Source organism: Erpetoichthys calabaricus, chromosome 6 (genome assembly GCF_900747795.2).
Source record: "Erpetoichthys calabaricus chromosome 6, fErpCal1.3, whole genome shotgun sequence".
NCBI classification, from domain to species: domain Eukaryota; kingdom Metazoa; phylum Chordata; class Cladistia; order Polypteriformes; family Polypteridae; genus Erpetoichthys; species Erpetoichthys calabaricus.
This window is the reverse complement of record NC_041399.2, coordinates 214,679,666-214,695,752: the sequence shown is the minus strand read 5'-3', so window position 1 is coordinate 214,695,752 and position 16,087 is coordinate 214,679,666. Positions and strand designations below refer to the sequence as shown.

The 16,087-nt window shown below is 41.0% G+C and overlaps 1 protein-coding gene across 7 annotated transcripts in view; it reads right to left on the bottom strand.

Moving 5' to 3' along the window:
• Nucleotides 1-16,087, bottom strand: part of LOC114644571 (phosphatase and actin regulator 1-like) — a 269,029-nt gene that overhangs the window by 151,365 nt on the left and 101,577 nt on the right. The window contains exon 1 of one of the 7 annotated variants that reach the window (XM_051928985.1): nt 5,156-5,647. The exons of 3 other annotated variants lie outside the window; for them this stretch is intronic. In XM_051928985.1, the coding sequence (XP_051784945.1) occupies nt 5,156-5,402 (247 nt within the window). In that variant the 5' untranslated portion in view covers nt 5,403-5,647. Of the gene's footprint in view, nt 1-5,155; nt 5,648-16,087 lie in introns of those variants that run through there. 3 more of the 7 variants (XM_051928988.1, XM_051928982.1, XM_051928984.1) reach the window with 3 other exon arrangements.

Here is a 16,087-nt window from a genome sequence, read left to right as displayed (position 1 = left end):
GAGGGGAGTCCAGGGGAGAACTTGGAGAACAGTCTGCAGCTTCACATCAGCAAAACCACAGAACACCAGCACCCAGTCCTGCTCACCACCGCTCAGAGACTGGGTGTAGAGGTGCTCCACTCCTGCAAGTACTTGGGGGTCCACATTAATGACAAGTTGAAGATGGTCTCCTAACACACAGGAACTGTAGAAGAAGGGGCAGAGCAGACTCCTCTTCCTTAGGAGAGACTGCTCTCCTTTAATGTCCGTGAGGTGACGTCCATGTCCTTCACGTCTTCTATGACTCCACGATAGGCCAATGTGGTGTGCTGGGCTGGTGATATACACTTCAAGATGAGGACCACCGAATCAAAGAGGGCAGGCACAGTAAAAGGACACACTGCGGACCCCCCTGGAGGTTGGAGTGGAGGAGAGAATGGAGACAAAGCCGAGTTGCCATTATGATCAGTGCTGCACATCCACTCTCTGTGACACACTGAGGACTTTCAAGCCAACGAATTACTCAGCAGAAGAAATGCATCTGGGGGTCCTTAATACCAACAACAATCCACCTGTATAGCGCCTCGCTGCAACCTGAACTGCCAAGTCAGGAGTTTTATTCCCTCCGGGTGTGTGTGTGTGTGTGTGTATATGTCGATTTATTTATTTTATTAACTTAAAGAGCTTCTGTGAAAAGGCAAGACCTCCAGGGGACAAATAAAGTCCTCTTTGTCTAACAACGGGTGGGTCGATGAAGAGCTGAGCTTCACTGAAACAGTCCCTATAGACAAAGGTGAAGTTACTGACTTTGTAATAATCTAACAAAAAATGAACAGATACGCCATTTCCTTCTGTCAGACCACCGGCTCCAACAGCTGGCATTGACTACACCGCCCCCCCCCCACCGCCGGACATTGGCATTTCCTCCAACTGTCCAGCAGACCCTACCATCCACAGCAACCATCATCATGTAAAAATTTTCCACATGTGTTTGACATTTGAGGGGGTCTCTTCTACACATCACACATAGCCCACACCCCCCAAACTCATGATTCCAGAACCTTCCATTTCTTTTTCTCTTTCTTTCTTTCTTTCTCTTTCTTTCTAGCCACTCCTTGATGGACTCAACCAACCCATTCAGGCACAGCACTGTCACGTTGTAAGGTCCACTTTCAGGTGAGCCTCAATCTTCTGACAGATGGTCTCGCATTACCCTGAAGCCCCCCCCCCCCCCCCCCCCCCCGACATACTCAGGTCGTGAAACACCAAGGGAAGCCACAGGTTGGAGAGCATGTGCCGCTAACGTGTTGTCACACCCCCTCCCCTCCCCCATTAACCACCTGGATTGGGACCCGAAAGTGCAGCGGGTGACACATTAGCACCACACCGGAAGCCCCAAAGCTGAGTATTTCCACCAGTAAGCCTTACAGTTCCCATCAGGGGCTTCTGCTCAGAGACTCTCTTTGGTTTTCTTGCCAAGCACGTCTTCAGGTTGTGTGACCAACTAACTCGAACTTTGCCTCGTCTGCTCTACAGGGTCTTGGTCTTTGCTTTAGGGGTCTGCTTTGATCTTGCCCCGGATGTTCAGTCTGGTTTTGTCCTGGCAGGTCCTCCCAGGTAGACCTCATTTGTGAGGCCCCTGCAATTTAACAGCGAGAGCTACCTGGAGGTCCCGTGACAAAACTGTGCCTTCCTCAAGGATGACTTTCTGCATTCTGAACTTGGGCTTTTAGAATACCTTTAATAATAAAATAAAAATCAATCCTGCATTTTTAAAAAATCACCTTCATGGTAGCATAAAACAGGCATCAAATTCGTGGTGTGCCCAGACCTTTGACTGGCACTATATAGCAGATAGACAGACAGGAAAGGTGCCCTGTGAAAACATATAAACCCATGTAAACAGACAGCTACATATACAAAAACTAAAAATGAAAGGCACTATATAAATGAGTGCGATGAGAACGGCGCTATAACAGACTGATAGTTATGAAAGTTGCCATTTACAATAAATAGAGATGAACAGTGCTATATACAAGATAGGCATAGAGAGCGATATAAAAGGCGCTATATGAATGCGATAGGTCTGAATACAACATCCGAATATAAAAGGCACTAAATAAAATTGGACAGCGGAATGAAATGCGCAGATCTCTTCATTTATCTTCCCTTTGCAGCGCTGGGTGTTTCTTCTGCCTGCGCCTTTCTGGAACTCAACACAAATCAATCCCCCCACCCCACCCCCCCCAAAGACCCTCGTGATGGCTGCTCCAAGTTTTCCTTTCCCCACTGCATTCGTCACTCTGTCCCCAGGCAGTTGTCCCAATGTCCAATAAACAAAAGGCAGGACGTTTGGGTCGGCAACACGCCGGTCAGCTCCGAAGTGCACGGAGGGTCTCTGAAGCGCGACAAGATACAACTGAGTGCTGCGCTGCCCCTCTCTGATCAGCATAATCACAAATGAAACAGGACAGACAGCAGTGACCAAAGTGCACCTCCGTACAAGAGGTTTAAAAATAATAATAATAATAATAATAATAATAATAATAATAATAATAATAATGACATTGGGAGTTGAAATGGCGTAGGCAAAGACATGGGGGTCAGTAATCCAGGAGCAACCCGACAGCACCTCGGCAGGCACGAGTTCTCCGACGAGCACTGACCCCGCCAGCTTTCATCGCCCTGCAGGACAAATCAATCAATCAATCAATAAAAAGATCAGCAAAGCAGCCAGTGTGTGTGTTGACAGGCGGCCGGCCGACCGACCAACCGCAGGTCAGGAACGGAAACCTCAAACGAGATCTTCCTTTGGCTTTTTTTTTTTAATGGTGCTGGGCATTTTATTGATTGCAGTAATAAGGCGACCTATTGACAGACAGCACACATTTTCAAATAAAGTCATTCTGTCCTGTTTAAATAATAAAGACCGTCGCAGTCTGCCAGTCACAATCCTCAGCTGTCAAACAACCAACCTACAGCGCTAACATTTAGAGAACAGACGCCATCACAAGGCGCGTGAGCACAGGAGCAACTGGTTAAAAAAAAGAGCAAACGTACAAAATCCGTCATAAAGTAAAGAACACTTCGATAAATAAATACCTAAAAAATATACAGTGGTTACAGAGAACGCGATTATTGAGTTTAGGAGGATTCTTAAATGTGTGGATGGATACCCGAGTGCGCGCGCACACACACACACACACACAGACATTACTGGAAAGGCCGAGAGAAAGACGCACTGTGGACAAAAAAAAACGCCAAACGTCGCAATCACTCGTGTGTTTTAGCGTGACGGGTGCAACAAAGGAACGCGCACTACTTGTAACTTCATGTTTAATTCTGTGTGTAGAATCCACCTTCACATATTTGACCTTCTGTATTAAGACACACACCACACACGATTTGGCAGCTGCCGCCCATACTGTACAGCACCTCATGTCCGGGTGCACGGAGATAAATAATAGAAAGGAAAGGCACTATATAAAACACAAAGATAGATAGAAAAGGGGCTACATACAGAAACTAATATATCAGAAATCTAGCCAGTTGTATCACTCAAATGTTGCCTTGGGTAATAACAACATATTGATACATAAACAGAGGTTGCTACCAGGGCCATCTTAACAACCTTATAGGACCCCAGGCAAAGCAGTGCACCGGGGCAGAGGCGCAGCTAGGGTTTTCAGCGCCCGGGGACAACTGAAGATTTTGCGCCCCCTCCTGTTTGCCATAATGCAATGGGGAAGGAAAATTTGGCGCCCCCTGGATGCTGCACCCGGGGACAGATGTCCCCCCCTTGCTACGCCACTGCACTGGAGCCCCTAAATACACAACCAAACAGCAAGTCACAACATACATAGATTAGCATGAGGCCCCCCCCCGATGCTTGTGGGGCCCCCAGGCAACTGCCCAGCGTGCCCATGTGTTAAGATGGCACTGGTTGCTACATGATAGCTCCACAATTCTCCTCAAGATGAAGCAAATTTAGAATAAAAATAGATGAGATAGGTGGTACGGTGGCGCAGTGGTAGCGCTGCTGCCTCGCAGTTCAGGAGACCCGGGTTCGCTTCCCAGGTCCTCCCTGCGTGGGTTTCCTCCCACAGTCCAAAGACATGCAGGTTAGGTGGATTGGCCCTAGTGTGTGCTTGATGTGTGGTGTGTGTGTGTCCTGCGGTGGGTTGGCGCCCGGATTGGTTCCCTGCCTTGTGCCCTGTGTTGGCTGGGATTGGCTCCAGCAGACCCCCGTGACCCTGTGTTCGGATTCAGCGGGTTGTAAAATGGATGGATGGATAGATAAGAGACCTGAAAGGCAGTTTATTATAGATAGAGACCTGAAAGGCACTATATGATAGACGAAGATAAACAGAGACATGAAAGGCACTATTTGATAGTGAGATAGAGAGACATGCTATATATTTATACAGTAGACAGACATGTAGTGTGGTGTGGTGTAGTGAATATGGCCTTTGGTTGCGGGTTCAGGTCCTGCTGTTCACACTGTGTGACCCTGAGCCATTCACTTCATCTGCATGTGCTCCACTTAGAAAAAATGAAAGAAATCAAATTAAATTGTGGATCAAATGTTGTAAGTCATCCTGACTAATGATATCTAGACAGATAAACATGAAGAGTGTCATAGGATAGGCTCCACGACCCTCCTCAAGATAAAGCAGATTTAGAAAATGGGTGGATGAATAATAAATAAGAAAGGTACAATATGATAGAAACAGATAGCCATGAAAGGCACTATAGATATATACATTTATATATATGCACTATTAAGACACACAGACATCTGCAAAGCGATGTGGCTGTCGCTGGTGACCTGCATCAGACCGCTGATATGTGCCGGGCACGACTCAAATGCTTTCCTCTGGACGAAGACACGGCGGCTGTAGGGTCCTCCGACTGGTGGGCTGCATACGAAGTCCGCGCCGAGCGCTCGGGAGTCGCCAGTATGGGGGCCGGCCGTGAGTTTTCTTTGCTGGGCTGCGTCTCCAGCGGTGCCCCGGATTGACCAAGCGGCTCAAATGCGCTGCCTCAGCCCCGTTACCGCCTTTGACGAAACTGCGCGGATGGACAGGAATAAGCTCGCTGTGAAACGCGGCGCCTCGTTACGAACGCCCGCCCGAGAAGAGCTCTGGATCTCTCTCTCTCTCTCTCACACACTCACCGTCTTGTGCTTCGGTGCCACGGCTACAGTTGCTGCAGATGTGCTTGATCTCCTTGCCGATGTGGCAGTGGATCATGAAGGACATATTGTTGTTGTTGTTGCTGCTGCTGCTACTGCTGACCGGCTCCTTACTGTTAGCGGGCTTCATCCTCACCAAGTAGAACGCCTTCTTCTTTGGCTTTTGCGGCTCCATAGGGCCGATAGTCCAGGGAACAATCAGGCGGGGGGTGTGAGCCGAGTCCGCCATGAGTTGCGGGACTTCGACTCGAACACGCAGGGGTAGAGGCAAGGTGCGCCCCCGCACCGATCGCCTTGCTCGGATTCCAACCTTGACGCAGCAGCGGTCCGTGTGCAGTAACCCGCGGGTAGGCACGTGCCAGCTGATAATCTCCGTCCAGTCCGAAGACTTTCTGAGATGTGCGTGCGAATCGTCTGCCTCAGAGGCAGCAGCGGCAGCGTTCGGATCGCAGCTTAATCGCTCCTCTGAGCCGAGAGACCGCCCCCACTCCCCGCCCCCTCCCCGTCTGAACCATCCATGCGCGTGCTGTGTGTGTGCGTGCCAGCAATTATCGTGCCATGGGCTTGACGTATGCGCGGCCGCGAAAACTAATCCCGCTTGGCAAATATTTCTTTTTTGTATTTTTGAGGAAAGAAAAAGGAAAACCAGCAACTAAACTTGATCGAATGTACGCTTTCCTTAAATAAAAAATAAAATAAAAATAGAACAATAGACAGGCAGTACCGCGTAATGGACGTGGGCTCAGATCCCGTTACTGACAAAGTGTGACCCTGAGCAAGTCACTTCACCTGCCTGTCCTCCAACTGGAAAAATAAATGAAATTAATCCGATTGTGTGTCAAATGTTGCAAAGTCATCTTGGGTAATAATAATAAGATAGATAGATAGATAGATAGATAGATAGATAGATAGATAGATAGATAGATAGATAGATAGATAGATAGATAGATAGATAGAGTGAAAGGCACTATATAATCACTAGATAGATAAATAGATAGATAGAGTGAAAGGCACTATATAATCACTAGATAGATAGATAGATAGATAGATAGATAGATAGATAGATAGATAGATAGATAGATAGATAGAGTGAAAGGCACTATATAATCACTAGATAGATAGATAGATAGATAGATAGATAGATAGATAGATAGATAGATAGATAGATAGATAGAGTGAAAGGCACTATATAATCACTAGATAGATAGATAGATAGATAGATAGATAGATAGATAGATAGATAGATAGATAGATAGATAGAGTAAAATGCACTAAATAGATAGATAGATAGATAGATAGATAGATAGATAGATAGATAGATAGATAGATAGATAGATAGATAGATAGATAGATAGATAGAGTGAAAGGCACTATATAATCACTAGATAGATAAATAGATAGATAGAGTGAAAGGCACTATATAATCACTAGATAGATAGATAGATAGATAGATAGATAGATAGATAGATAGATAGATAGATAGATAGATAGATAGATAGAGTGAAAGGCATTATATAATCACTAGATAGATAGATAGATAGATAGATAGATAGATAGATAGATAGATAGATAGATAGATAGAGTGAAAGGCACTATATAATCACTAGATAGATAGATAGATAGATAGATAGATAGATAGATAGATAGATAGATAGATAGATAGATAGATAGATAGAGTGAAAGGCATTATATAATCACTAGATAGATAGATAGATAGATAGATAGATAGATAGATAGATAGATAGATAGATAGATAGATAGATAGATAGATAGATAGAGTGAAAGGCACTATATAATCACTAGATAGATAGATAGATAGATAGATAGATAGATAGATAGATAGATAGATAGATAGATAGATAGATAGAGTAAAATGCACTAAATAGATAGATAGATAGATAGATAGATAGATAGATAGATAGATAGATAGATAGATAGATAGATAGATAGATAGAGTGAAAGGCACTATATAATCACTAGATAGATAAATAGATAGATAGAGTGAAAGGCACTATATAATCACTAGATAGATAGATAGATAGATAGATAGATAGATAGATAGATAGATAGATAGATAGATAGATAGATAGAGTAAAATACACTAGATAGATAGATAGATAGATAGATAGATAGATAGATAGATAGATAGATAGATAGATAGATAGATAGATAGATAGATAGTGTGAAATGCACTAGATAGATAGATAGACAGACAGACAGAGTGAAAGGCACTATATAATCACTAGATAGATAAATAGATAGATAGAGTGAAAGGCACTATATAATCACTAGATAGATAGATAGATAGATAGATAGATAGATAGATAGATAGATAGATAGATAGATAGATAGATAGAGTGAGAGGCACTATAAAACAGGTACAGATAGTTCAGAGTTCTGGGGAGGCAGTGCTAAGCCCTGCAGCTTGGGGTGCACAGCAGGAGCCGCTCACTCCTCTCTCACACACACACACACACACACACAGAGTGTCAATTAAGAGTTGACAATTCCAGAAGGTCCTCAGACTCCGTCACTTTCTGCACACTTTTATTGTGTTGTAGATTGAAATGTTAATTGGTCGTTTTTGCCCATCACTCTACTCTTAATAATCGATGATATCAATGTGGACGCAGATTTTCTTAAAGCTCTGCAAATTTATTAAAAGTAAAAAACTCACATTTCTCCTTTATAAAAGCACTCCAAGCCTTTACTGTGACACCCCAAATTGTGCTCAGGTCCACTCTGTTTGCCCTTGAGATGTGTCCAGAACTTGACTGGAGTCCACCTGTGGCACATTGAACTGACTGGACGTCATTTAGAAAGACACACAGTGACCTTTTTATAGAAGGACAGCCAATTCACACTGCATGTCAGGATGAAAGCCAAGTCATGGAGTCCAAGGAAATCTCTGAAGACCCCTGTGATCAAATGGTAGTGAGGCACAGATCAGGGTGAAAGGATTAAACCATTTCTTAAGGTTGAGGTGTCATCCAGAAGCTCAGCAGTCTGAAGAATTGTGAAATGGAAGCCGTTTGGATCCACCAGGACTCTTCCTTCAGTTGGCCAAAAAAGTAACCAGCCAAAAAGCCTTGGTCAGGTAGGTGACCCAGAAAATCCAATGGTCACTCTAACAAAGCTTGAGAGGTCCTCCACTGAGATGAGAGAAGGATGACCATCTCAGCAGCTCTCCACCAACAACGACATTTATTTCTATATCACATTTTCATACAAAGGATGTCACTCAAAGTGCTTTACAAGATGTTGATGGGTCAATGAGATGTCATTTTAAGGCTCGTGAGGGGTTTTTATGGATAGATCTGTATTGTGTGAGGAAGTTGGGAGTGGCAGAGAAGTATGTAAGAGTGGTACAAGATATGTATGAGGGAAGTGTGACAGTGGTGAGTTCTGGATGGAGTGACAGAGGTGGGATGACATCAGGGATCGGCTCTGAGCCCTTTCTTATTTGCAATGGTGATGGACAGGCTGACAGACGAGATTAGACAGGAGTCCCCGTGGACTGTGATGTTTGCTCTTGACATTGTGATCTGCAGGATGAGGAGAACCTGAAGAGGTGGAGATATGAGAGGAGAGGAATGATGGTCAGTAGGACCATCAAGACAGAATACATGTTAGTGAATGAGAGGGAGGTCAGTGGAATGGTGAGGATGAGGGGAGTAGAGTTGGTGAAGGTGGATGAGTTTAAATACTGAAGATCAACAGTACAGAGTAATGGGGAGTGTGGAAGAGAAGTGAAGAAGAGAGTGCAGGGAGGGTGGAGAAGAGTGACAGGAGTGATTTGTGACAGACGGGTATCAGCAAGAGTGAAAGGGAAGGTCTACAGGACGGTAGTGACACCAGCTATGTTTTATGTGCTGGAGATGGTGGCACAGGTGACAGAGCTGGAGGTGGCAGAGTTAAAGATGCTAAGATTTGCATTGGGTGTGACGAGGATGGACAGGATTAGAAATGAGGACATCAGAGGGTCAGCTCAGAGTCAGAGAGGTGAGACTGCATTGGTTTGGACATGTGCAGAAGAGAGATGAGAGGTATAATGGGTGAAGGGTTCTAAGGATAGAGCTGCCATGTAAGAGGAGAAGAGGAAGGCCTAAGATTAGGTTTATGGATGTGGTGAGAGAGGACATGCAGGTGATGGGTGTGACAGAGCAAGATGACGAGGACAGAAAGAGATGGAATAAGATGATCTGCTGTGGCGACCCCTAATGGGAGCAGCCAAAAGAAGAAGAAGAAGATCCTGTGTAGGAGGAGAATGAGCACACCAGCCGGATTGGAGGTTGTTTTATTACTGGTGTGACGACGCAAGCGGATTGGCCGGCGGAACAAAGAAATAAATTTACAGCCAGCCTGTATGATTTAATGGATGGACTGAGAAGTGCAGAGGACTGGGGTTGCTTCCATCCCTCCTACACTTGGTGGCAGTGGTCATCATATGGTAACCCAATTGGGACACCCACAGGGGTGCATGGGACTTGAAGTTCAGAAGTGCAACCCTGTCAGGGGAGGTCAATAGAGGGCGCTGTTGGGGGAGAGGACCTTCCTACTTTTTCTATGTCCCAGAAGTGCTTCCTCAAGGACACAGTGTGACACCAGAAGTATTCCCGGGTCCAACATAAAAGGAGTCCTCTGCCCCACATCGGGGCAACACTCAGCGGAGGACGGAAGGAGGAAGATTTGCTGGTTTATCGTTTATTTGTTGAATTTATTGTGACTGATTGCTGGAAAGGAGATTGTGAAAAGTGCTGTGTGTGAATTAATATCTTTAATTTTATTTCTGCTGATTGCTGTGTCTTGGGTTTGGGATTCAGTGGCGCCCCCTTGTGGTCACACCTGACTGTGTTTTAATCTATTTGTTGGATTATTTATTTACTGGATTTTAACTTCCACAAACCCTGTTTTTTATCAGAGTATTTATTTTACATTTTATTTATGTGGCTGTGTCCTTTTAATCAAGGCAGCTTGAACCATTTGAGAGGCTGTAAGTGGGCGACATTTCTTTTGTTATTCCAATTGGAGCCCAGGCAGGTGAGGTGACTTGTCGCATGGTGTCAGTAGTGGGATCTGAACCCAGAACCTCAAGATCTGAAGTCTAAAGCCTTAACCACTGCACCACACTGCCTGTGCTTACTTATGGTTTAAAAGAGAAATTTACAAGAAAAGAAAATTAGGTAAGAAAAATACCTAAAAAAATTAAACAAATCCATACGATATTAAAAAACAAAATGCGTCTTTATATACAATATCATATTGTGGTATGGTGATAAGGTCAGATGGCCGGGGGGGATGGAAAAAAAAAAAAGACTTCAGTTAAGGTGGAGAAAAAAAATGACAGGGGTCCAAGGATGAAAGACCACCCCGGCCGACACTAAGGACTCTACCCAACAAAATGTTCTTAAATCGGTCAGGTGTTTGTGACAGAGTGACAACGCAGATGCCACACTTTAGCAAAAAGGCATTTAAAGAACTCTGGAAAGAAGATGACATATATTCTTTGGTCTGATGGAAGGACAATTGAACTCTTGGGTTACAATTTTAAATATGATGCCTGGCAAAAACCGGGCACCGCTTGTCATCTGCATAATGCATGGTGGTGGCAGCATCAGGGACAGAGGGACTGGTCTGAATTGAGGGGAGGAGGAATGAAACCTGCTCCAGACTGTATGTGACCTCAGACTCAAAACGACTCAGCGTAGACAACGCCTGAGTGGCCCTGAGTTTCCCAGAGTGGCTCTGAGTGGCCGAGACAAAGCCCAGACTGCAACCTCATAGGACATGTGTGGAGAGTCCTGAAGATGGAAGTTTGTAGACACATCCCATCCAACTAATTGGGCCTGAGAGGATCTGTCAAGGAGAATGAGACAGACCACCCAAATCCAGGTGTGCAAAGCTTGTAGAGACTTACCCCAAGAAGACTCAAAGCTGAAAGCTCTGCCAAAGGGGACTTCTATAAAGTACTGAAATAAGGGTCCGAGTACTTCTAGGAAGGAGAGAGCTCCAGTTTTATTTTTGTTGGTGTTTTTTTTTTCACTTTGCCATTATGGGTTATTGAGTGCAGACTGAGGGGTACAAACGACCACTTTATCAGAAAGAACCCTCAACACAACAAAGTGTGCAGGAAGTGCAGGGCTGTCACATTCTCAGTCCCCTGTATTGATCTCCCATATGTTTGGGATGCCCCAGAACTGAGTGTGAAGCATTTCTACTTCTTCTTAGCTGCATGAACTTTGTGAAAAATCGACTTTTAATAATTAAATAAAGATCATGTTAGGCTAATCAATTCAAGTTAAACATATTAAAATTAATTTAATTCATTCATTCATTAAATTAAAATGTAAAGTGATTAATTCCTTTAATTAATTTAATAAACAAATAAAATTAATTAATTAATTAAATTAAAATTAATGATTGTGTTAGGATAGTCAATTAAAGTTAAATATCTTAAAATTAATTTAATTCATTCATTCGCTAAATTTAAATTTAACTTAATTAATTTAATAGATAAGTCGAATTAATTAATTAATTTAATTAAAATTAAAGATTGTGTTAGGCTAATCAATTAAATTTAAAGATTTTAAAATTAATTTAAGTCATTCATTCAATAATTATATTCATATTTAAATTAAGTAATTAGTTAATTTAATAAAGAAGCAAAATTGATTAATTTAATTAAAATTAAAGATTGTGTTAGGCTAGTCAATTAAAGTTAAAGATATTAAAATTAATTAAATTCATTCATTCATTCATTTATCCATTAAATTAAAAAAAAAATAATTAACTAATTAATTAACTAATTTAATAAACAAGTACAATTAATTAATTTAATTAAAATGACAGATTGTGTTAGGCTAGTCAATTAAAGTTGAAGATCTTAAAATGAATTTAGTTAATTCATTCATTCATTCATTTATTCATTAAATTAAAATTAAAATTATTTAATTAATTAATTTAATAAACAAGTAAAATTAATTAATTTAATTAAAATTAAAGATTGTGTTAGGCTAGTCAATTAAAGTTAAAGATCTTAAAATTAATTTAATTCATTCATTCATTCATTCATTCATTCATTCATTCATTCATTTATCCATTAAATTAAAAAAAACATAATTAATTAACTAATTTAATAAACAAGTACAATTAATTAATTTAATTAAAATGAAAGATTGTGTTAGGCTAATTAATTAAAGTTAAAGATCTTAAAATTAATTTAATTAATTAATTCATTCATTCATTTATTCATTACATTAAAATTAAAATTATTGAATTAATTTAATAAACAAGTAAAATTAATTTAATTCAAATTAAAGATTGTGTTAGGCTAGTCAATTAAAGTTAAAGATTTGAAATTAATTTAATTAATTTAAAAAGTAATGAATGAATTAATTAATAGATTAAATAAATACAATTATTTATTAATTAATCATTTAATTGATTAATTAACATTAAAGATCGAGTTAGGCTAGTCAATTTAATTAGTTAATTAAAGACTTGCGCTAGCCAGTCCTAACATTTACCTTTGTCCCTTCTTTTCCAGTACATTTGGTGATTTGCTTTTCATTCCGCAGTATTAAAAGGACGTCTCATGATTTGGGTTTTAAGTTAATTTTTTCCCAGTTGTCATATTCCTATTTTTGTCTCTCTTGTATTTTGAACATTGTCATTATTATTTGGCCGAAGCTGGCTTATATAATCTTAGATATCATTAGTTCCGTGTTTGCATTGCATTGGATTGCATGGTGTCAGTAGTGGGATTTGAACCCACAACTTTAGGGTTTGAAGTCCAAAGTCTTAACAACGTTATTAAAAAAAAGAGTGATTGACATTTTCCTGCGGCTCTGCCTTCCTTCAGAGATACCCAGTTGCTGAGATAAGGTTCCCAGAGGTCACACCTGTTGATGTCACAAGCACAAAATTTTAAAAGCCAACAGTTCGCATTTCCATTATGACTTGAGCACCTTTGAAAAGTGATTAAAAATACAAAAGAAGCCTACACCTGGCCAGGGCCTTCCCTAGCCTGCGTAGAACAGGCCTCACTTCAGGCAGTCTGACCCTAAACTCTACAGGCAGGCTTCAGCCAATACAGGCCCAAAAAGGGAAAAGTTCAAAAATACCTAAAATAGTATTTAATACATTAGAAAATGAGGGCAATCTGGACAAAAGCAGGCCATTGAGCACCACACCAGTCCTCTAAACGTAATCCACCATTACATTTTCACTAAAAAAGAAAAAGCCTCTTTAGAAGAAGGAAACACTAACTTCTGGCTAGAGAGACAAACCAAACAAGGAGTCTTTAGAAAGGCTGAGGCTGAGGGCGGGCCTTCAGCTGTGACATCACACTGGCCCCACCTCCTCGGGTTAGCACTCACAAAACACAAGGAACACAGAAGGACATGTCACCCATAAGTAATAAAATAAATAAATAAACTCCACATCTGTAGACGTCTGAGAGCGGCGTGAATGCAGATGTGAATGTTGAATGTTTGAAAGCAACGAACGGTGGAGTCATTGGAAATAATAATGAAGTCAGGAGTAGAAAGAGCAAATAAGAAGGTGAAAAGCAACACCATGAGGTACCTGCAGAGGTGGGAGGACCTTGAATAGTGGAAGGAATGTGGAAGATCTGTTGTGAAATGTTGGGGGGGGGGAGGGGGTGGGCAATGAAGGTCTACCCTTGGGGCATTACCAGAAAAAACAGAGAAGTGAAGAACATCACAAACTACAAAAGGCAAGCGCTGATCTCACAGCTCCACAAGACAGTTTGGCGCTTGCAAGATGGAGGAAAAAGCTGAGTGAGGAATGAGGAGGCTTCAGAAGAGACAGAAGTTCCATCTAACAAAGTCTGACACTTCCAGCAACTGCTGAAGAACTTGGAAGAAATCCAGAAACCTCCACCCCTGTTTCATGGACTTTAAGGAGGAGTTTGACTCTGGATGGCACGGAGGGCCACAAGAGAAAGTGATGAGAGCAATAAGAGGTTTGTGTGATATGCAGGAGGAGGCTGTCACATCCAAGAAAGGTGGGCACAGAATGATGAGCGCTGAGCATGAGAGGGGTGAGGAACAAGGGGTCTTCAGAAACGATGGAGGTCCCATCCAACAGAGTCTGACACTTCCAATAACTGCTGAAGAAATGCGATGCACCGTTTCCATTGGCTTTAAGAAGACATTCACATCTATCTATGTATTATATAGTGCCTTTCATATCCATCTATCTATTATATAGTGCCTTTTATACCTATCTCTCTATCTATCTGTGTTATATACTGCCTTTCATATCTATCTATCTATCTATCTATCTATCTATCTATCTATCTATCTATCTATCTATCTATCTATCTATCTATCTATCTATCTATCTATCTATCTATCTATCTATCTATCTATCTATCTATCTATCTATCTATCTATCTGTCTTTTTTTTTTGTTCTTTATTTCACCTTATACAGTTTCTTGTATTAGGAATTTGTTAGTTTTTGCATACCCCTTGGGGTCAGAATGCAGGGTCAGACATTGTACAGCGCCCCTGGAGCAATTGAAGGTTAAGGGTCTTGCTCAAGGGCCCAGCAGAGTAGGATCTCTTTTGACAGTGACAGGGATTCGAACCAGCAACCTTCTGTATACCAGCGCATATCCTTAGCCTCAGAGCCACCTATTATATAGTGCCTTTCATATCTATCTATTCTGCATGTGGCCTTGCAGTTACCAGGTGAACTCAGCAGGTGGCACCACTGGCTGTTTTTGTTCTGCTGCATTTGGCTTTTTCAAACACGAGTTCCTGAATACTCAGAATATTTCATTTACTTTTGGATAAATAAGATCAGTAATACCATCAGAAAGAGTCATTCAATACACTGGAACAATCAAACTAACAAAAATAAAAATACAACAAGATAACCACAGACTGCTTGAGCACAAGGATGTAACCACAGCCACAAATAATGAGGTGGATGAAGACCACCCTGGAAAACGAATCACCTCAAATTTCAGCCTGGTCAGGAACAACATCCACACATGAAGGTCACATTATGGTGATATCTTACTTGAAGGACCCGCTCAGTTGCCTACCTTAAAAACAGCTTATAAAGATACGGGAAATTCAAACAGAGCCAGCAGTTCAAGTTAAGAACATTAGAGAGATAACTTCATCACTGGAGCAAATCGGGAATTAAAGGGCTAAGAAGCAACAAGTAAGCTCGTTACATAAATCATCTTGTAATCTCGAAGCTAGTGGACGAAAAAAACAAATAAAAAGAACCAATCTGCTTTACAGCAGCTGTGATGGTGAAGAGAAAAAACATCAACAACGATAGATAGATAGATAGATAGATAGATAGATAGATAGATAGATAGATAGATAGATAGATAGATAGATAGATAGATAGATAGATAGATAGATAGACGTGAAAGACACTATATAATAGATAGATAGATAGATAGATAGATAGATAGATAGATAGATAGATAGATAGATAGATAGATAGATAGATAGATAGATAGATAGACGTGAAAGACACTATATAATAGATAGATAGATAGATAGATAGATAGATAGATAGATAGATAGATAGATAGATAGATAGATAGATAGATAGATAGATAGATAGACGTGAAAGACACTATATAATAGATAGATAGATAGATAGATAGATAGATAGATAGATAGATAGATAGATAGATAGATAGATAGATAGATAGATAGATAGATAGACATGAAATAAAATAAATGATAGATAGATAGATAGATAGATAGATAGATAGATAGATAGATAGATAGATAGATAGATAGATAGATAGATAGATAGATAGACATGAAATACACTATATGATAGATAGATAGATAGATAGATAGATAGATAGATAGATAGATAGATAGATAGATAGATAGATAGATAGATAGATAGAT